The sequence below is a fragment of the Gymnoscopelus braueri genome (assembly GCF_963280865.1).
Source record: "Gymnoscopelus braueri genome assembly, chromosome: 14".
NCBI classification, from domain to species: domain Eukaryota; kingdom Metazoa; phylum Chordata; class Actinopteri; order Myctophiformes; family Myctophidae; genus Gymnoscopelus; species Gymnoscopelus braueri.
The window spans coordinates 15580926-15604684 of NC_137619.1; the positions used below are offsets into that span (position 1 = coordinate 15580926).

Below are 23759 nucleotides of genomic sequence, written 5' to 3' on the forward strand. Positions count from 1 at the left end.
TTGCTTTATAAATGCATTTATTTATTTATGTATTTATATCTAGATACGGCAGGTTTAGCATTCCATAGATAGATAGATAGATAGATAGAATAGATAGAATTTATATGCATGTGTACAGGCTGGTCACCTTAGGTAGTTATTTCATTACCTTCCTTGAACACCGGGGAGCAGCATTGTGTTTGTTGTGGGGCAGTCATGCATATGATATGATGAGCTACCTTTCAAAACCTCCTCTTCACATCAAGTTGAATGGACTTTTTATTTATTTATCTGCAATATATGTGGGTTTTCTCTCTCTATCTATTAATTTTATATACACATGATCTTACATGTTCTAGTGTAGGCTAAGCAACAACAAACCAGCAAATGCCTCATATTAGAGTGTAAAAACATAGAACCAACAGGTAGATTAGTCATCAAGGTTATACTATATTCCAGTTCAACAACAATACATTATGAATTTAAATGTAGGCCAAAAGCACCAAGAAATACTGCTGATACAGCTACCAATTGATTAACAACATTATAAACCTGGCATTTTGGGCAAACATTATAATATATATATATACATATATATAACATATACAAAAAAACAACAACATTGAAAGTGATGAACACATGAATGCATTATAGACTCAATCCAAAAATATACGATTGTGAAATAGGCCTACCTGTGTTTTGATGCCAATATTTTATTATTTTATATGTTTTATTGTATTATTTTATTTCATGTAAAAATGTCAATGACCTTGTAACAGAATGTCTCTACATTGTGGAATGCTTTATAGCTACGTAAGTAAATAAAATCATCTCTGAGTAGCCCTAATAGTCTACTAACTACAGTAGCCTTCCACCACTGTCTTGCTATGCCAATGAAATGCCATGAAAGCGGCTGTGCGGTGCATTAGGACCATGAGGAGAAGACATGCTAGTGTCAACAGCCCCCGTACAACATAGCGTAGTCTTGTCAGGATTCAGCACACACACACACACACACACACACACACACACACACACACGCACACACGCACGCACGCACGCACACACGCACACAGGCACGCACACACAAGGTGTGTGTTACAGTGTAGCTAAGATGATGAGGTGACATCACGTTCTGAGGGTGACAGAATGTGACCGTTCAAGAGAACACGCAAAACTTAAGGAGTCGGCCTGGCGGAGAACTGTTATTTAATGTTAATATTTCATCAGGAATGATGTCTTATTTCTTTATTATTATGATCAGAACATCTTCACAGTGGACGGATTGGTTAGTGCATCAGCTGATGTTGACTTATTGATTCGCTGGAGGTGGAGGCAGGTAATCAGAGGACTATAGCCAGATAGGTTCATTATATAGATATGTGTTTTCTGTTTTGTATTATTACATATATTGTTATATAATAACATGCGGAGGAATGATGAGGGCTACTATGACACCGATGTGAATAGTACCTGAATGCGGATCGTCCCTGTTTCAGAAAGACTCGTCCACCTCGGAAGGTAAGAAGAAGTGTTTTTAATGATCACTTTATTATCAGTCACATCACGACTTTCTTTCAACGTTTCAATGATGCCAGTGAGTGACGGCGAATGCATTGGTTATTGCACCAAGATAACACACTGTGGATTCATAGATCAGTGGTTGTCAAACATTTTCGTATGGACCCAAATTAAAATTAATATGATCTGTGTAAAAAAGGGGGAAAAAACAATGACTAAAATAGCTGATGTAGGCTACTGTGCTGTGAGCTTGTAGATCTGACATTTTTATATATAAAATATGGAATATGGATTCATATGAAAGGATCTGATTTGTGTAAAAAATAATAATCAAAACATTTTTTTTTAAATGTTCAAAAATATGAGCTGGTAGATCTGCTATTTTCTTTTATAGCCAACGTAAAATAGGCTATGGGTATGGATAAAACATGGATTCATATCAAAGGACTCCCAAATTAATATGATTTGTGTTTAAAAAAAAAATCTAAATTATAAAAAATGTTCTAATAGCCTACTTTCAAGATTTGTTTTTGAAAAAATGTAAAAAAAATAGCAGATGTACAAGCTCGCAGCGTGTCACATCACTTTGTGCAGCGCTGCGAGCTTGTAGATCTGCTATTTTTTCGTAGACAACTTATAAAATAATGGATATGGATAAAGTATGGATTCATATCAAAGGACCCATGAATTAATATGTTGGCTCTTTGGCTGTGGATCCCCATCTGAAAATATTATGTGCCAGGGACCCCCCATAAAAAGATTTGTGGTGTTAAAATGTTTTTAAAAATATTCAAAAATACTTAAAAAAATTAAAATAGCAGATCTACAAGCTCACATGTGAAGCATTGTGAGTTTGTAGATCTGCCATTTCAAATAGCCATTAAGCCAATGTACTGTATATGTCACAGTATGATTGGAAAACCAGTCAAATTGAAAAAGGTGCACTCGTTTTCACCAACAGAGGCGCGCTGTCTGAAGGGGACTTGAGCCACGAGAGGCACCATAGAGTCAGCTTAGGCGAGCGAGTCACTGTGCCGAGCGTTGCAAAGTCACCTTCAGCCTAATCTCTCAAGAACAGATTCAGAGCTGCGCTACTGAATCTGTCGGGAGCCCCGTTCAGAACGCGTGAGCGTTGGCCTACAAGTGGGCGTGCCTTCAGATCAGGAAGCAGGCCGCGCTTTACCCAATCAAATGTAGTGGGCGGGATTTACATCTGTGCGTTTGCTTCCCACTGGAAACAAACCCAAACTCATTTAACAATAGCGTCCTCGGAGCCGACAAAACCACGGAAAGTTAGAAACATTTTAACTTGTTCTTTTATCCTAGAAACAAGTGGGCTTATAACCAAAACGATCCATGTTCTTTGGGAGAAATGGTGTTAGTGTTCCGTGGAGAAATATTGTTAGTGGGAATGAAAACATAGGCGCACCACCGGAAGTGGAGGGCTGAGGGCAGAGACCAAACGCCGGTTTCCCAGTCATCGTCGGTCTATTTAATCACTCCCCCCAGAGTCAAATGCAAAAGTGAAAAACGCTGGGGGCGCTGTTTTTCCTTTTTATTTGATGATGGGTTCCCAGATTGCCTTCAGCCGACACAGTGCCGTCCGAGTTACGTTCCCATAGGGACAGAATCGTAAATCATCGTCCACCCTAGTCTTTTCTTTTTTTTCACGGGGGCCCGTCCCACCGCAGGGGAGCGCGGGAGGTGAACTCGAAGAAAATGAGCACTCCTTTTTCAACCTGACTGTTTTTTCAATCTGACTGTAACATATGGGTTAAAGTGGTTAAACTGATTTTGACAGTATAGTTTTGTTGGGGACCCCCTGGAACCCCCTCAAGTTCCCCTGGGGGTCCCCGGACCCCACTTTGAGAACCACTGTCATAGATAGATATAGATACATTTCACATAGCTATACTTCCTGTTTCTGTATACAACTGAATGTATTTCATACAACAGTTGTGCTGTTGTTTCAAACATAATATTACAAATATTTCCTTTTTTTCCTCCATTATAGACAAAATGATTGGAGAATCTACAAGCTCACAAAGTGTTGCGATGCGTTGTGAGCTTGTAGATCTGCTATTTTTATAACTGCTATAGTCGCTTCTTTTGTGCTTGTTTTCATTGACCATGGCTGCTGTTTCTCTCGCAAAATCTGGCAACAGTGCCACTGGCCTGGGTTCATTTCCCAGCAGAGGTGATTATTGCCGGTGTTCACAGCTGGGAAGCTGGCAGGGGACGGTGACCTTGTGACCTTATCGCTGCACTACTGTAGCAGTGGTTCTTAACCTGTGGGTCGGAACCCCCAGGGGGGTCCCCACATGATACCAAAAGAATAAGAAAAATGGCCATTACTGCATCAAAAGTAATCAACTATACTATAAAAACTGGTGAAACATTGGGCAAATCGTCAAATAATATAAGAAAGAGGCAAAAACAATTCTGTGGAACTGAGTCAAACTAAATGTAATGCCTCAACTCCTATAATTTCAAGTGCTTGTCAGGGTGGGGGGTCCCCAGTTCAAATATGATTATTGTGGGGCTTAAAAGGTTGAGAACCACTGCACTATAGCAAAGATGGTTAATTTATGAAGATAGACCATCCCAATTAGAGCCTCTATAGAGGCGAAATGGTACACAAATCCTACAATGGTCTCCTAAGTGGGCGCTTGCGTCTGGCGGCAAATCTCGCGAGCGTCCTATGTTTGCTGGTGCTAGATCCCGCGAGAGTTGTTGCTGGGACAGAGAAACGTCGGTAACAAAGTTGATTTTCTCCTGATTTGTCTCTCTGAAAAAAGCCATGTTAGTATGAAAATCGACGATAGGGTCCGATATTTAGTTCAGTGACCATTGGTTCAGAAGCTGTGTTCACGTTCACTCTTCCATTGGAAATAATAAACTCCAACCTGCTTCTGGTCTATTAAAAAGGCGGCCACCTACCTCACGCACATACAGGAAGTAAACGGGAGATCGCATGTCTTTCTTTGTCTTGGACTACAATAGCGACCCCTGCTGGCTGGTCTGGTGTCAGCATGGGGAGGGGATTTGGGGAAGATAGTGTGAACCTCTGTGCGTTAACCACTTGAACCTCAGCATCCCTATTCTGGGGGGAACACTAGCCAAAAAATTGCTGATCTGCAAGCTCACAATGCGTCTCGTTGCGACGCGTTATGAGCTTGTAGATCTGCTAATCTTGGCCATGAGATTTGGTGTAGATGGGGGGGAAAAGTGGTCCAAGTACAGTTGTAACTCAGGTCTGTTTCACTGAGAACAGAGGGTTTAAATTTTAACCCATTAAGACCTGAGGCCGATTCTACAAATACCTTCTAATTCAGTGGTTCTCAAACGTTTTCGTGTCAAGGACCCCCAAATCGATATGTATTTGGTCGTGAACCCCCATTTGCAAATGTTTTGTGCCAGGGACCCCCCAGAAGAGAAGAATTGTGTAAAAAAAACAAATGTATTTAAAAAATTCGAGTTTTACAAAAGAAAATCAAAAATAGCAGATGTACAAGCTCGCAGCGTGGCACGAATTGACACGCTGTGAGCTTGTACATCTGCTATTTTTTAATATATATGCTAAAATCTAAAATGACAGATGCTTTCCCGGTTTTAATGGGTTAAGTGGTTGAGCTATACTACTTAAAGACCAGCTCAATTAGAAGAAAATATGTTTTTCCACACTTTTAGAGCATAGCTGTGGTCATAATGGAGATATAATTAACAATAATAATACATTTTTGTATGTTTTTATGTCAAAAGTCCCTAAAAGTCCAATCTTAATTACTTCATGTCAAACAAAAAAACGGTAGGTATGTAAAGTTGCCCCGTGTTTACATAACAAAACAATAATAATTTCCTCCCATTTTAAATCTCTATACCAGCAGTTTCGCTGTTTTGGTGTTTTCACTGTTTGTTTTGGTAGACGCAGACGTTTTTTGGGAAAACACTGAAAATGTTCTGCAGGTAAACACCATCACACTACTCCAGTGTGCTGATGACTGCTGGTATAGAGGGAAATGATGGGTTAAAAAAAAGTATATATTTCTGTACTAAGGCCTTTAAGCCCTAATTTATAGTTCATCCTAATGATCGTGTCCCGCAAAAAGTAGCCGATCTACAAGCTCACAACACGTCGAGATGCAATGCGTTGTGAGCTTGTTGCCGAATGCCCAAACAGGGATGCCAGGTTGAAAAGCGGTTTATTTATACTTCAGCGCACAAAGGTGCCGCTTGCCAAAAATAACTGATCTACAAGCTAACAACAGTGAAACTCCTCACTTGTCGTGTGGAAAGCAGCAGTTGGTGACTCCATGTGTGTCAGAGGAGACATGTGGTTGTCTGCAGTCTGCACCCACCAGCACCAAACAGTCGGTGTTGGCAGAGACAGAGGCCACAAAATATAGGCTAAAAACTAAAGGTTTTCCATTGTAAAATATCAATTGTTGATGTCGGGTGTTAACCTCATATCGTCTCTGTCGGGTGGAAACCTCATACGTCAAAAAAAACTTTTCAGAATTTAAATAAAAATAAAAATAGCAAAAGTATCATCGCCTGCGATATGTCCCCACGATATGTCCCAAACGGTTTCAAATAAAAAAATAGCACAAAAAAGCAGGTCTACAAGCTAGTAGACACTGTAGCATGACGAAGTATGGCATTCATTTATGGATAAAAACATGAAAAGTATATGAAATATGGAGATAAAAGGTTTCTGCCCGACAGCGACGAAATGTAAAACACAATATGTGAAGAATTTTAACAGCAGTGTAATCGCTTACACAATAATACTCTAAATGCAGTCACCATCACGACATGGAATAGATAGGCCTACCTCGATGTACATTTCCTCTGAATTACACACTTATACAGCATTCATTTTGGAGTGGTACTGTACTTCCATGGGTGTGTTTCCAACTGCGTTCTGGGCATCAAATTTGAAGTGTATATAATACATACCTTACATACCTGTATGTATATCCTGGTATAGATGAGTGTTTTTTTTAATACATTTTTGGCTATTTTGAATACATATTTATAGACATACTATAGAGGTCACTCACTGACCTTTAAAGTTTGAAAACAGCGGGCACCAGGAAGTGTGTGTTCACGGTCTAATGAGCCAATTTAAGCTAGCTGTGTGTGAGAGCAAACACGCAGACATGTGTGTATGCAGAAAGACACATGCGCAAGCATGCACATACATACATACAAACACATTCACACGCACAAATGCGCGCACACACACACACACACACACACACTATACACATGCACACATGCACGCAGGCACACTCACGCACACTCACACACACACACACACACACACACACACACACACACGTGCACATACACGCACGCGCAAACACACGCACTCACTCACGCACGCACAGTTCAGTGGAGCATCTAATTAAACACAGAATGCTGCTCAGCATGTTTACAACACACACGCACGCACGCACAGCGCACATGCACACACACACACACACACACACACACACACACACACACACACAAAACACGTGTACTCACACTGACACACAGCAACACTCACAAAACATGGTCACGCTCACACACAAACACACACCTGCACTGTCACAGATACAGATACAGACACACGTGCACTCACGTGCACTCGCAACAAGCTGTCACTCACTCTGTTCCAAACACAACACAACACAACACAACACAACACAACACAACACAACACAACTATATGTCCTATATTTCCCCTGTCCAAGCAGAGATGCTGCCTTGGCCTAGTGGTCGAAATTCTGCCTCTCATACAGTAGACCTGTTTGAATTCCAGGCACCACTGTAGGACATAAAAAATACAGATTGCAGCTTTAACCATTTAAACCCTCTATACGTAGTAAAACAGACATGAGCTGCAACTTTACTTGGTACACTCTTTTCTCACTCCCCATTTGTCTCTATGGCAAAAATAGCAGATCTACAAGCTCACAAAGCATATATCTGAGTCCAGATATATGCGTTTGTGTGTGTGCTTGTAACCGTGCTGAAGTGTAGTTGTGCATTTGTGCATGCAGGTTTATGTCTCTATATTTGTTTTCTGTATGCATTTGCATGTGCATGCCCGCCCTGGTGTTTGTACTGTTTGTGAGACCAGTTGGTAGAACAAGAGGTGGGCTGGGAGAATGTGCATGGACGTGCGTCTGTATGTACGTGGGTGTGCACATTGAGCATTGATGATGTGAGCTGGACACAAGTTTATGTTTGTGAGGCTATTTCTGCATCCTTCCAAGACTGTGTGTGTATTTGTGTGTACAAAGTAATGCATGTTTGTTTGTTTGCGTGTGTGTGTGTGTGTGTGTGTGTGTGTGTGTGTGTGTGTGTGTGTGTGTGTGTGTGTGTGTGTGTGTGTGTGTGTGTGTGTGTGTGCCTACAGTACATAAAGCATTAGTGTTGCACAGTTTTGTTGCACAGTTTGTCTAGGAGGTGGATTTAATGCGTGGCAGACCCCACCACCCAAACTGGCATCTCTATTAAAGTTTCACTAAAATAGGAAGAGATTATTTGGCAAAGCCAATAGGGCTCAAGCCCACAATGTAGTGATGCTGCTGTGTGACGTAACCTTTTCCATCAGAGTTGAACTTAAACACTATATGAGTGGAGTCCCTCAGGGCTCTATACTAGTGTATTTTCTGTTATTGTGGGGAAAGCTTTCGCTGACAATAGCCGATCGACAAGCTCAAAACGCGTGGCGTCGCGTTGCGTTGCGTTGCGTCGCGTTGCGTCGCGTTGCGTCGCGTTGCGTCGCGTTGCGTCGCGTTGCACAATACGGATGCTGGGGTTTAAGGGCTGTTCACACCAACGGTGGATTTGTCACTGTATGTCGCCAAGTCGCCGTCGCCAAATCTAAAAAAAGCATTCATATCAAAGCGACGACAGGGGCGTGGATTCCTTGTCGTTGCATATCGTTGCTGTCGGGCAGAAACCTCTTGTCTCCATATTCTAACTTTTTGTGTTTTTTGGTAAATTAACGCCATCTTTGATTTTTAATCCTGAAAAGTAACAGTTTTGGTTTCCACCCAACAGAGACAATATCCAGCTCTATTTCGGAGGAAGTGGAAAGCTATAGAGCTTGTGTGGAAGCTTGTCTAATGAGCAAGAAATAGACCACGCTGTTGCATCATATTGATTTAATTCACATAGTTATAAGCATGCAGTGTGGGAGTACATGTGTTGTCAGAATTTGGGAGAGAAACAAGCGGCCTCGTCTATGAAAACAAGCCCAAAAGAAGCAGGCTAAGTTTTACCACTTTGAATCAGCTATTTGAAAATAGCAGATCTACAAGCTCACAACGCTTTATGTAGATCTGCTGTTTTCAAAATAATATTAGATAAAAAAAGTTAAATATTTGGAATATTTTTTAAACATGTTATCAACACAAATCTTGTATGGGGGTCCCTGGCACAAAACATTTTCAGATGGGGGAGTGTCCACGGACAAATACATCTGGGGTCCCTGACATAAATAATTGTGGGAACCACTGGTTTAAAAAACAATAGGAAGCAAGCCCAAATAAGCAAAACTTTAAAAACAAGCACAAAATCGCTTATTATAAGCAGCCATGGCAACACTGGTAAACAGGAATATTAATATGGGCCAAAAAAACAGTGGGGGCCAGGGGGGTAATTTATTTCTGCAAGCTAGAAGACTTGTCTAGGTCCAGTTGCAAAGTGCAGACAGTTGCTCTTTTATGGCGGTCATCACATGAATACATTTGCCATTTCCATCCTTTTCTAACACATCATCATTTTGCATACAAACCACTGCATGTAAACATGGCTTAAAACCTGCTAGTTCAACAAACACAACATTACTTACGATTTATCGATTTGATTTAAAACAAATTATGTTTACCAAATTAACTCTAGCGTGCCTATTTAGGGCAAATTTTCCAAAAATGTCAAATATTCTCAAAACTACTAAAAAAGTGCAGATCTACAAACTCACAGTGACCTTGTAGTTCAGCAATTTTCTATTTGTTGTTCAAATATTTCTCTATGTAAAGTAAATGTGTATCATTTCTACATAATTATTTTTTGGATCCTCTGAATTGTTGCTATGACGATGATGACACAATTCCTCCTTTAATGTTTTATTCCTCTTCTCCCCTCTTCTCCCCTCTCCTCCCGTCTCCTCCCGTCCCCTCCCCTCCCCTCCCCTCCCCTCTCCTCTCCTCTCCTCTCCTCTCCTCTCCTCTCCTCTCCTCTCCTCTCCTCTCCTCAGGGATGGAGAGAGCGGAGGTGATTGGTTGTACTCCTAACCGTGGCCCAGCACAGGGCGAGGAGGCTCAACGCTTCCCCCAGGCGGAGAGGGAGTCGCGGGGAGGAGAATCCGGAGGTGCAGGGGGAGCGGGAGGAGGAGGAGGAGGAGAAGATGGGGGATCGGGGAGGTGCTCCAACGGCCTCATTGCCACGCGGAGCACCCCGGGGGACAGCAGGGAGTCTGGTGTGGGTCTGGGGTGCGTCTACTCGGCCCCCCAGTACCACGCACATGTGGCCGTCACCCTGCCAGCCCCTCAGGAAGCCAACGGGACCACAGTGGGAGGTAAGCTTTGTCACAGTTATTTGAGATAATTGATTGATTGATTGAATACTTAATAATTAGTCAGAAATGTAAACAGCACGGAGGTACAGTCGTACATTAAGGGTAAAAGGATAACACAAAAAAGTCCTGGGGACTCGTTTCCATTGTATGTATTCAATTCATCAACATAGCATAAAAATTAATGCAAATATGTTTGCATACTTTTATTCGTAATCGTAACAACAACTTGAACTAAAATAAAATATCATCATGGTTGACACCAGTGGTGTAAAGTAACGAAGTACATGTACTCAAGTACTGTACTTCAGTACAATTGCGAGGTATTTTTTACTTTACTTGAGTATTTCCAATTTTAAATACTTTTACTTCTTCCCCCACTGGTTGACAGGCCTAGCAGTTGGCGGAGGAAGAGGGGCCCCGCCCCCTCCGCAGCTCCTGAGCGCCAGCACCCTCCACCAGACCGTGACCCTCGACCCCCGGTTCAGAGTGCGGGCCCCCGGGGGCCTCATCCTCTACTGGGGGGGCGAGGGGGGTGGAGGCGTAGGGGGGGAGAGCTGCGAGACCACCTTCATCGAGGGACTGGCCGACGGAACCACCACCGCCTCCTCGTCCGCCCACAAGGAGGCGCTGCTCCTTGCCGACGGGAGGTTCCTGGAGCTCTCGGCGGAGGAGGCCAAGATCCACACGCTGTCGTACGACATCGACGACGACGACGAGTTCCAGGAGCTGGAGGTGAGTTCAGTCCATGATGATGATCTCTGGGTGACGTCTCTGGACTAGTTGATTATCAAACCCTTTAATCATTATCAAGGACCCCCAGTTTGATATCGTCGCTGTCGGACAGAAACCTCTCATCTCCATATTCTAACTTTTTGTGTTTCTTTTGTAAATTAACGTCATACTTGATCATACTACAGCGTCACACAAAAACATCCAAAGTAGCAGATCCACAAGCTCGACACGCGGCACGAAGCCGTGTTAACAACTTATGGGGTCCTAGGCGCAACATCTTTTCAAATGGGGATCCGTGGCCAAACACGTATCAATTTGGGGGTCCTTGACATGAAAACGTTTGAGAGCCACTGTGTTAAACAGATGACACAGTTACACTGACCTTCCCTGGTAACATCTTCAGAGGGAAAGTATCATCACCATTACAAATGAATGGCAAGAGCGTTTCAGTGAAAGTGTGTGTGAAGGTGTGTATGTGTGTGCTAGTATCAGGATCCGAGAAGGACAGCTTTCCTCTGTTCCAGTCCAGCTGGACTCTGATCCTCCAGGGTTTCTGCTTCACTGAGAGAACAGTGTCTGACCTCGATAAGGAGCCTGCTTTGTAAACACAGTCGTATAACCATATTCTCCAGTATTGACCCTCTTTGCATCCCTTCCTCGGGTAAGACTCTGCTAACATACCTAGCCACCAGTATGGATTGTCTCCCACCTCAACATCCCAGCTGTGAGTCCCTGAGTTAAAGCCTTCTGAAGCCAGGACATCTCCCCAAAAGTCAAACCTCTCTGGGTTGTCAGGAAGCTGACGTTTCTCTCCACATGTCATACTGGTCAGATCATCAGACAGGATTTGATATGGATTGGCAGTGTTGGGGTCCAGAATGACAGGAGTGTAGGAGACAATGTCCTTCATCTTGTGCCAGACTCTGAAGGTCAGGTTTTTCAGGTGTTTGGCCACGTCTATCAGTGCTCCTGAGACCAGCTGTGGGTCCTGCAGTGTGAACTGGACTCTTTCCACTGTGGTCTTGTAGTTCTGCAGGAATGAGATGTGTTCAGCTCTCAGCTCCTCCTCTATGGCTCTGATTGTGTTTAAAAGAGTTGATATCTCTCTGTTCAGACCCTCAATCTTCTCCTTCATCATCTGACTCTTCTGCTGCTCTTCCTCCCGCAGTGCTTTGATTCTGGCCTCCTCTTCCTATTGTAGAAGCTGATGAAGCTTCTTAAACTGTTCCTTCATCTGCGTTTCTGTGTTCCGGGCTTGGACCTTAATGTCTTCTGCAGTTTGGTCACAGTTTGTTTTAACTTTATTGAAGGCCTTCAGTTTTTCGTGTAAAGGCTTCAGTGATTTCTGGACTTCCTCCTTGTGATCCAGAGCTGCTTCATCGATGGGTCTCATTCTATGCTTTGTGTGTTTTTTAGCATCTCGACACACAAGACACAGTGGCTGTTGACATTTCAGACAGAACAGTTTGAGTTTCTCATCATGCAGACTGCAGAGAACCTCGGACCCTGTAGAAGCTCTCTGACGTCTCTCCTGTATGAAGGTCTCACACAGGTTCTTCAGAGCCAGGTTATGAAAAGGTTCCGCTGAATCCTCTTGCAAACCGGACATTCCTTTATTTCCTTCCCTCTCCACCATTCCTGCAGACAGGCTTTACAGAAGCTGTGGCAGCACGACAGAATAACAGGATCTGTGAATATTTCGCAACACACAGCGCAGGAAAAATCCTCTTCCGAAAGTCTCTGAGTGAAGACACAAACGTGTGTGTCGTGGTAACACTCCCTCTTCTAAGAATGTTCCCTGAAGTTTACTTTCACTGTGAATCCTGGTTCTTGTTAAAGTCCATTCAGTTGACAGAGTAAGCAGCAGGTTGCCATGGTCTCGGTCAGTATTCCCCCCTGTAGCTGTAGAATGACAGTCCTCTCTCCTAGCAGTGGACAGACAGTATGTCCTCCCTCCTAGCAGTGGACAGTCAGTATGTCCTCCCTCCTAGCAGTGGACAGTCAGTATGTCCTCCCTCCTAGCAGTGGACAGACAGTATGTCCTCTCTCCTAGCAGTGGACAGTCAGTATGTCCTCCCTCCTAGCAGTGGACAGACAGTATGTCCTCCCTCCTAGCAGTGGACAGTCAGTATGTCCTCCCTCCTAGCAGTGGACAGACAGTATGTCCTCTCGCCTAGCAGTGGACAGACAGTATGTCCTCTCTCCTAGCGGACAGACAGTGTGTTCTCTCTCCTAGCAGTGGACAGACAGTATGTCCTCTCTCCTAGCGGACAGACAGTGTGTTCTCTCTCCTAGCAGTGGACAGACAGTATGTCCTCTCTCCTAGCGGACAGACAGTGTGTCCTCTCTCCTAGCAGTGGACAGACAGTATGTCCTCTCGCCTAGCAGTGGACAGACAGTATGTCCTCTCTCCTAGCGGACAGACAGTGTGTTCTCTCTCCTAGCAGTGGACAGACAGTATGTCCTCTCTCCTAGCGGACAGACAGTGTGTTCTCTCTCCTAGCAGTGGACAGACAGTATGTCCTCTCTCCTAGCGGACAGACAGTGTGTCCTCTCTCCTACCAGTGTACAGATAGTGCGTCCTCTCTCTTGTGACAGTGGACGGGCAGTGTGTCCTCCTCTGGAACTTGGTACGAGGAATGACCTTAATGGGTCCTGCTGGGCACCTTGTAGCTGGTCAGTTAAATATCGTTGCTGTCGGGCAGAAACCTCTTATCTTCATATTTTAACCTTTTGCGTTTTTTCCGTAAATTAACGGCCTACTCGATCTGCTACTTTTGCTATTTTTGAATTTGAATCCTGGAAAGTTAACAGTTTTGGACATATGAGGTTTCCACCCGACAGAGACGATGTTCAGAGAGATTCAGAGAGAGAGAGAGAGAGAGAGAGAGAGAGAGAGAGAGAGAGAGAGATACAGTTCAGAGTTTGTTCTTGCTACCAGGTGTATCGTGTCAGAGAGAACAATGTAGTATAATTCTGTACCCAGCTGTGTACAGTACGTGTGTCTTTACAACCTGCATCTTGATGGATGGATCATGGAGGTGAGAGGACAGGGAGCCATCTGGTGACAGCAGGGTGCATTCTGGGAATGAAGGCTTAACATTGAAACACCTGCTAGTTCGCTTTCTCAGAGGAGAAGGAGAGGCTTCATTGAGTTTCAGTACTTCTGCTCCGAACTCTACGCGGCCTGAAACTCTAGTATTTGTAAATCTTTGAAGTAAAAAAGGAGGGCGCAACATCCCAGAAGACCTCGGTCAACAGAGTATACAGTATACTATATGGTTTAAGTGGTTAAGCATGCAAAAGAAGATCTATTCGTTTCCGTAGTCATTGACGTTAAGTGGAATAAGTTGAACTTAATAATTTGCAGACTGGAATAAGCACTCAAAATCTATACATGCAGAAACTTTGAAACTTCACAGAGTGACTACTCCAGTGACAGTGACAGTGATGTGTGTGTTTCAGAGTGACTATACTCCAGTGACAGTGATATGTGTGCGCGTGTGCGTGTGCGTGTGTGTGTGTGTCTTTCAGAGTGACTACTCCAGTGACAGTGAGAGCGAGGACACCTTCCTGTTGATGCCTCCCAGGGACCACCTGGCTCTGACCGTCTTCTCCATGCTCTGCTGCTTCTGGCCGCTGGGCATCGCTGCCTTCTACCTGTCCCACCAGGTAACCTCTAACCTTTAACCCCTGAGCCTTCTACCTGTCCAATGAGGTAACCTTTAACCCCTGACCCCTGACCCTTCTACCTGTCCAATGAGGCAACACGCCCCCTGAGCCGACCCTGACCCCAACCCTGACCCATCTACCGACCACTTGGCACGCATTCACGCACGCATGCGCGCACACACACACACACACACACACACACACACACACACACACACACACACACACACACACACACACACACACACACACGTGCAATCCCACCATTCTGAGTGGAGTCTGTACGCTGGTCCTCTCCTGTGCTCTCCTAATCTCCGTCACGACATCACAACAACAACCCACTGCTGGTTGGCAAGGGCAACGTGTTCACACTCCCACACTCACAGTAGACACACACAGTATGTCTAAGATAAGACAACATTCTGTAAGACCAGACTAGACCAGACAAGATACAATGGAACAAGATAACTTAAGGGAAGAGATAATGTGACTTTTGTTCTCCCCCCTTTCTCACAGCAGTGTTACTTTCGTTGACTAAATCTATGAGGAAAAATATTTGTCGACTACCTTTTATCACTGACGAAAACTAAATAAAAACTAGGCTATGATGACAACCGGCATGACTAAATATAGACAATTTTGTCAACAAATAAAAACAAAAATGTTGGGGTGTGACTAGCGAAGAAGTGATCCAGTAGAACTAAGACAAGCCATTTTATGCTCGGTTGTGCACGGGTGTCACGGTCCGAAAATAGCTGATCTACACGTTGTGAGCGTGTAGATCTGCTATTTTCGGCACACAGCTACAGTAAGTATAAGCATCACGGCCCGCCAAAATATGTTTTTGTCAACTGTAGACTTAGTTGACCCTACTAATAATCTTATGATATTTAGTCAACTAAAACTAGACTAAAACATTTCAGATGAATCAAAAGACTATATGACTAAAATTGTTGCTCTCAAAATGAATATTCCTCATGACTGATTCCCCCTACGTACTGTGGTCTCTGTCTCTGCCAACCTCCACTGTTTGTCTGCGGAGGTTGTAGAAAAAACACCTTCAATACAGAGGATAAGCGTCGGGTGGAAACCGCCGGGTGGAAACCGCCGGTTGGAAAACCGTATGTCCGAAACTGTTACTTTTCAGATAATGGAAAAAAGAAACCTGTGTTCCAGTGTATACAGTGTAGTTATTATTTATTCACAAGCTCTTGGTAATACTTGTCATTGGTTAAATATTTATAAAACACCACAGACAGTTTCCCTTTTTGACTTTAAAGGATTTTCTGAAATTAGTCGATCTACAAGTTCACAACGCGATGCAAGCTTGTAGATCGGCTATTTTTGCTACTTTTGTGTGACACTGTATAGTGGTATGACGAAGTAGGGCATTAATTCACACAAAAAAAAACAGCAATGATGTGCAGTTGTACAGCGCCCTCGGCACGAAGCCCCCCCCCCCACTCAGAATTACCACTGAAAATAAGAAAGGCTACACAACAAAGCGGCAGGCTCTTCAACGCTGCCCAATTACCGCCTAACCACTTAAACCCTAGGATCCATATTTCTGGCGAAATGCAACTTGTCGATCTGCTATTTTCAGCGAAGATATAATGGAGAGTGAAAACCTGAAAGTCGCGATAGTGTAAAGCTACTGAGGGACTCTGGACATGAACATATAGGGTTTAAATGGCTAATCGGGGAGCTAAGAACAGACAGTCCTTACTGAGGCGATCACCTAGTCCAGGGGTTTTCAACTGGTGGTCCGTGGACCACTGTCAGAAGGTGTAACCCAGGTAAAATAATGGGTCACTCTGCAGTAGCTTAGCTTTAGTTTTCCACCCGCCCCCCAATGTAAGCCTACATTTTTAGAATATTTATATATATATATATTTTGAATTTTTTCCCCTCTATCAGCCACTATTTAATGATGCTGGGGTGTTTTCCTGCATTGAAACACAGTCCTCTTTCTGAAATTTGTCCGGGACGTAAATGCACGGACGCGCATGTGCGCGTCCGTGCCCGTGTGAACTGTTCGGGTTGCACTCGAATGGGACCGAGTGCAGCCGACAAAAAAGGGACGAGCCGCCATTGTTTTCTGTTTTCTCAAACTTCTTTTTTGAGGCACAGAATTTACTTTTAAGATATCGTTTCGATAGAATTTAGTTGTTTAACTTCATATATGTGGTCAATTTATCATGAAAGAGCCTATTTTTTTAAAAAAAATCAGAGAACCGGCAGGGGCGGGCAGTGACACGCATTGTATCCGAATAAAGCAACCTATTTTCGGCATGGCCCGTTTAGAAGTCCCCCCTGCGTCACCCCCTGGTGGTCGGGGAAACTAACTGCTGATGAGGAGGGGGGAGGGGGGGGGCAGTGGAGGTGCGGTGTTTGACAATAGTTTTTTTCTTTTTTTTATCTCTGAACTTGCCTACAATCCCTTTAAACTCTTAACACATTAAATAAATATGAGGTCGCATTACTCCCCCTACCTTGAGCCTCGCAGTGGAGAGATCTGAGGTATGTGTGTGTGTGTGTGTGTGTGTGGGGGGGGGGGGGGGGGGGCTGTTTCTGTTCCCTTCCATTTCTCGGGCTTTTAGCACTTTCCTTCTCACTGGGGGGGAACTGGTACGAACTGGTAAGAAGAGTTACATGTAGTGAAAATATCACTTTCCCCACCTAAAGTGGTTCTCAAAGTGGGGTGGGCATATAGGCATATATATATATATGTATATATATATATATAAAAGTGAACATTTATTTGTAACTCAAATCTTTGCTGGTGACAACAGAAGCCCAGAAAGACTGTCCCTCCCTTTAGCCCCCAGAGGCTAAGTCATTGTCAGACGATGGTTTCCCAAATCAACTCCTACAATTCCATGTACTTGTCAGGGTGGGGGGCCCCCAGTTAAAATATGATTATTTTGGGGGGTCACAGCCTGAAAAGGTTGAGAACCCCTGGCCTACCACACGATATACTGTACCGTAACTGAAAGTCAATCCCAGCTGATATAGGTGTCCATCAACATTCAACGTGTATGTTGTTAAATGTTGGGTCATCTGGAACTACACCTCCTGACATCCGAGAAAGGAAGCTGTCATCTGTTCGTTGTTTTCCGTCGTTTCCGTTAAAATAAATATTTTAGAATTTCCATTTCTTATGAGCATGCAAGCTACATTATAATAGGCTTCGATTATTGAGCCTGTAGATCCTCTATTTCCACAGATGCGAGGCGTATTTTCACAATCCTTGCCGCTTTCTTCTTCTTTATTATTTGACAATTTGATCAATGTTTGACCAGTTTTTATAGTAGCCTATAGTTTGTCGATTACTTTTGATGCAGTAATGGTCTTTTTTCCATTTCAATTCTTTAATTTTTTGGTAAACCAATTAAATTGTCACTTCACTGTCATCTGTTAACCCCCCGCAAAATCATGCATGGGGGTCCTGACCCACAGGTTGGAACCACTGGAATAGAGAATGAAGCTCTCATTCTGCATTCCCACAGAGCAGTTCTCATTTCAGAGGCATACATTATGCATCTAACAGCAGACTCCTCTAAAAGCACAGAAAGATTACATGGTGATATTCATATGCGAGCACAACTACTGTATGTTAAAGTATAAGCCTAGTATCACCACTGGGACGGACGGAAGGAGGGAGAGACAGGGGGATTAAGTGTGTGAAAGAGAGAGAGGGTGGAGGTGAGAGAGGGAGAGAGAGAGAGAGACTGGAAGAAGAGGGGCAGGGGAGAGTAAGTGTGAGAGCCAGGGAGATAAGAGGGAGAATGAGAGACAGAGAGAGAGAGAGAGAGAGAGAGAGAGAGAATGAAAGAGAGAGAGAGAGAGAGAGAGGGAGAGAGAAAGTGGAGCTAGGTATGAGCATGGCATTTTAATGAGCTACTCCAATACGACCAAATACTATTATAAGATCAAGTAAAAAAGGAAGGGAGTTAATTCTGAATTAATATAAACCCAGCCCAGCGTGCACTACTAAAGCAGGGGCCATTCCCGGGCGGACATTCGGCGAAAATAACAGATCTACAAGGCAAGCTCAAAACAAATTTTCGACGTGTTTTGAGCTTGTACATCTGCAATTTCGGCAAAGATATTTGGCATAGAGCAGGGGTCTTCCCCAGGGGGTCTGTGGCCCCTAGGGGGTCCTCAGAGTTACTACAGGGCAGGGGGGCCGCCCAATCTTTGTGTGATAGGAACTTTCTTTTTTTACCTTAACCACTTGAACCCTAGCGTCCCTATTCTGAGGAGAACTTAAGCCAAACATAACAAATCTACAAGCTCACAACGCCTAGCAGCTGTGAGCTTGTAGATCGTCGATTAGCGGCAAAGAGGTTTGGTGTAGAGGGAAAAAAGAGCAGGCCAAGTTCAGAGTGAAAGGTCAAGTTTTGAGGGTTTAAGTGGTTAAATGTCTGAAAATACACATTAACATGAATCAAACACAACACTGATGATAGTGCTGTCATACAAGTCTAAGAAGCCATCTATGAAATCAATGAAAAAGTTTAATCTGCAACACAATTGTATTAAATATTTAGTGGTGGGTGGGGGGGGGGCTGCTTCATCTCTCTCTCAGCTAAGGGGTCCTTGGCCTGAAAAACGTTGAAGACCCCATGGCATAGAAGAAAAAAAGGACCCATATAGAGCACTATATACAGTAGAGTCCAGGATGTGTTCTGAATATTAATTCTCTCTCCCTCTCTATCTCACTCTCTCTCTCATCCTTTGTTCTCCTCATATAAAATGTGTCCTGGGTTAACAGGTCCCACAGGGCCCAGTCACAGCCATTATTGTTTTCTGTGATTCTCAGAAAAAAATAAAGAGTATCAGGAGGACAACTGATCTCGAAAAATAGAAGCCCCTTCCTTGATGGGGTGATGAAAGCTAAAAGTAGGCCTACAGAAATTGATTTGATGACTGAGGCAATGAAAAAGCCATGTTTGATAATAACCACTACTTAAAAGTGATCTCTTTATGATTGCATTCAATTACAATTTATTACTTAGATACATGGAATGAATGTGTACACGATATGTGGGACTGGAGTTTATCCAGACATAATATACATAAAGCAGGGCTTGACATTAACTTTTTGAGTTTGGACAAGTACATTTTCCATTCACTTGTCCGGGCACAAAAGTCACTTGGATAAAAATGAGCCATTTCACATTCATTTATTTTTCTTGTTTTTTTATTTGATTAGTTAGAGATGGCCATGGTTAACCGTTTAAGTGGTGACCATTAAGGAAATGGTGGTAACTGGTTAATATTACTGATGATATGAAACGGTTGTTTTTTTATTTTGCAATAGAGTTACTTTATTCAAGTGGTTGTTGGAAATATACATCACATTGATGCAGTAATTTTTTGTTTGTTACTTTTAACCTGTCTGGTTGTAGAGGGACAAAAATGCATTTCTCCTTCCCTATTAACGTATGGATTGGACGGAATGCATTGATACAAAGACTGAATGCACTACCACATCGTCACCTGTGATGAGTCAGACATTGAAAGAGCATAATAACAAAAGGACAGTTAATGAGCCCCCCTGGCCCCTCCATATTCCCCTCTCCACTCTGCAGCTACACACACCAGTGCGCTTATTTCCTAATGTGACATGACGTTCTCGGCAGCTCTGCTTGCAATTGGCCGGTGGCCTATGGAATAGACCACTGCAGTCTGAACTGAGGGGGGCCAAAACTTAAGGGAAGCTTATAAAATAAGCGGTCTTGTTGTGGCATTTTCACACAGGATTTTTAGGTGCCTCAAATGGAATGAAAAACTGTTTGTTTATATTTAGAAAATGATAATTTGGGTAAATCTCAAGAGGCCCCAGGCGGTCGCCCAACCTTGACTAGTGCAAAAACCGCCCCTGAACTTATACTTGGATGTACAGTGGGTCTGAGGTTATAAATCGACTAAGCTTTAGAACAAGTAAAGAACCAGAGAACCATACAGGTGTTAACAGGTTCTCTGTATGGCAGCCAGCGGTGCTATAGACTACAGAGCATATCAGCCACCCCAAAGAACTGCTGAAGAACCACCATGTTTGTCTGTACAGTAATACATCTCAGTGACTGTGATGTTATTGTTTTTTTGTTTAGTCATTAAGGAAAATGACTGGATGGGAGACCGCCAGCCGCCTCAGCACCACTATGCTCATTAATCACACACACACACACACACACACACAGTGTATCTATGTTAGATGGTCATTAAGATCATTAAGAGTATATAAATGACAAGCAGATGTTAGGACCTCAAAGTTCAACGTAGATCAAATTAAATTGATTAACATCAAACACAGACAGTCAGCCATGTTCTCCTCTCCTCTCCTCTCCTCCCTACTGTAATCCACTGGCAGTGATGGGATTATTTCCCATAAAGACTAATCACCACTCTAGACACAACAAACAGACAGACTGTGTGTGTGTGTGTGTGTGTGTGTGTGTGTGTGTGTGTGTGTGTGTGTGTGTGTGTGTGTGTGTGTGTGTGTGTGTGTGTGTGTGTGTGTGTGTGTGTGTGTGTGTGTGTGTGTGTGTGTGTGTGTGTGTGTGTGTGTGTGTGTGTGTGTGTGTGTGTGTGTGTGTGTCCCGTGTGACTGTGTGTGCTTCTGCAGCTGTCATGTCTGCCTCTCCCTCAATGGATTTTGGTTCGGTAGCGAGGTTAGAGCTATGAATGTTTCATTAATTAATTAATTTCAGTTCAGTTTTGACAAAATTAAGCCAATTTGCTAGTTTGGTTTAGTTTTTTCTTTTTTTGAAAAAGGCCTAGTTTTAGTTTGAGGGGATAGTCAGGGGCGAGAATAAAAAAGCTCAGACAAAATTGCGAAAATAGCAACGACAAGATTTCCACCAGTTACTCTCCGCCATCATCATCCCAGATGGATTAAGAAGAAGTGTTGTTATGTTGTGATGTTCCTACTCAGAGATGGAGGGTTCAGTATATGGAGGAGCTTTAGAGCAACAGCATCAAAGAGCTGCTCAACTCTCTCTCTGTCTCTCTGTTCTCCTCAGTCCCTTTGATTCGCCCACTGCTGATGTAAGGCTAAGAGGGAGAGGAGCGTGGGGGGAATGGAGGAGGTGGATCCATTAGAAGAATAAGGAACTGGCAGCGAGATGCACTTGAAAGGAGAGTGCAACCTGAAGAGAGAGAGAGAGGGAGAGAGAGAGAGAGGGGTGGGAGGAGAGAGAGAAGAGAGGGAGATAGTGGGGGGAGGAGAGAGAGAGAGGGAGAGAGATGGGGGAGATAGGGGTGGGAGAGAGAGAGAGAAGAGAGGGAGAGTGTTAAAAGGGACTTTGCTGTGTTGCTGAGGTAAGAGGTGATCTGGAATCATTCGCTGTGCTAACAGACAACAAGCTGAGACACACACACACACACACAGGAAGGTAGAGAGACACTCACCTCTACCTCACCCTCTTCACCGCTGCCTTACCTCTCACTCAGCCATCTTTACCTCTGCCTCACCCCTCTCTTCACCTCTATCTCACTCCTAAAGTCTTACTTCCGGTTCATGCTCAGACACATGTCACGTGTCACGTGTGAAAAATAGCCACTCTGGGGGGCGCCGCTGGCCTAGTGGTTAAGGCGCATACCACATATATAGGCTCTAATGCAAGCCTGACAGCGAGTCGCAAGTTCAATTCCAGAGCCTGACGACCTTTGCTGTGTGTCACTCATGTAAAAAGTTGACAAATGGACATACAAGGTTTCTGCCTGACAGTAACGATATACAATTTAGGCATTTAGTAGACACTTTTATCCAGAGAGACTTACTGTACAAAGTGCATGATTGGGGTTTATGTCATGAGTCATGACTCATGAACCATAACAGCAGGATAAATGATCACATATAGTAAATAGAATAAAACAAAAATAATCAAGTCCTACAAAGTAACTAGGATACCAGGTAAACATCAATCCTAGCATCTGTTTAAACAACATGCTACAGTATACAGTAAATAACATTCTTTGTGCGTTTATGGTCAAGCAAACGGTATGTTTTGTATCTAATACAGTATATCTACCTAATGTATGCCTAGCTAAATAACATACATAACAGGTGAACAAGTAACCAACATATACCTATCTGCACATGATAACTAGCATCTATCAAAAACAAAAGCGGTAAGAAATGATTCAAGGGATGAGTGATAGGGGGGTGAGGTTTCACACTGTGAAAAACTGGGAAATTTTGCCATCTTATAATGACAAAAGCTAATGAAATACACACATCACTTATTTGAGGTACTGGGTTAGAAGCAATCTGGGAACCCATCGCCAACTGAAAATGAAAAACAGCGCCCTCTGCTGTTTGTTCTATGTCTGTTGGCTCTGGGCGGACGAAAACGTAACACCAGAGCGCAAGGAAACCGGTGTTTGTTTATGCCTTCAGCGCATCACTTCCGGTTGGTGCGACTATGTTTTCATTCCCACTAACAATATTTCTACACGGAACACTAACACCACTTCTCCCAGAGAACATGGATCGTTTTGGTTATAAGCCCACTTGTTTCTATGATGAAAGAGTAAGTTAAAATGTGAATATCTTTCCGTGGTTTTGTCTGCTCCGCGGACGCTATTGTTAAATTAGTTTCGGTTTGTTTCGAGGGGGGAAGGATCGACGGACACGTGAATCCCGCCCACTACATTTGATTGGGTAAAGCGCGGCCTGCTTCCTGATCTGAAGGCACGCCCATGCGCACACGTTATGACGAACCTCCCCGACAGATTCCAACGCAGTGCAGAATCTGTTCTTGAGAGATTAGGTTAGAAGTGGTTATGAAGTGATCATGAAGAATAGAAAAAAGCCCACACACTCATGCTCCAGTATACTTTATTGACGACGTTTCGAGCCGAGGCTCTTCGTTAGGTTAAACTCTGACGAAGAGCCTTGGCTCGAAACAGCATTAGTGAGGAGAAGACCAATTACATGAAGAAGTGTTCCTTTTTAAGAAAATAAATAAATGAAAAGCTGAAATATGGAGATGTAAGGTTTATGCCCGGCAGCAACAGTAATTCTTTCTCTCCTCCTTTGCTCCCTTTCTCCCTCATTCTTCCTCATCTCCTCCTGCTCTTCCTCCTTCTCCTCTTCCTCTCTCAGACCAATAAGGCCGTGTCGAAGGGGGAATTCCACCAGGCTAGCACCGCCTCCAGGCGCGCCCTCTTCCTGGCCGTGCTGTCAATCACCATCGGTACAGGGATCTATGTGGGTGTGGCCGTGGCCCTCATCGCCTACCTCTCCAAGAACCACCACCTATAG

At 43.6% G+C, this 23759-nt stretch overlaps 1 protein-coding gene and 1 pseudogene across 2 annotated transcripts; one reads left to right on the plus strand and one right to left on the minus strand.

Moving 5' to 3' along the window:
* Positions 1-1405: 1405 nt before the first annotated feature.
* syndig1 (synapse differentiation inducing 1) lies at positions 1406-23759 on the plus strand (the record flags this gene model as incomplete). The annotated part of the gene is made up of 6 exons (XM_080449602.1): positions 1406-1441; positions 1479-1500; positions 9758-10078; positions 10467-10810; positions 14345-14482; positions 23601-23759. 6 exons carry the CDS (start codon positions 1406-1408, stop codon positions 23757-23759), a joined length of 1020 nt encoding a protein of 339 aa, XP_080305728.1.
* On the minus strand, positions 11166-13830 carry LOC308099987 (E3 ubiquitin-protein ligase TRIM39-like; annotated as a pseudogene). Its single transcript has 2 exons — positions 13810-13830; positions 11166-12550 (listed from the first exon to the last, which is right to left on the minus strand). The product of its transcript is annotated as an E3 ubiquitin-protein ligase TRIM39-like (transcript).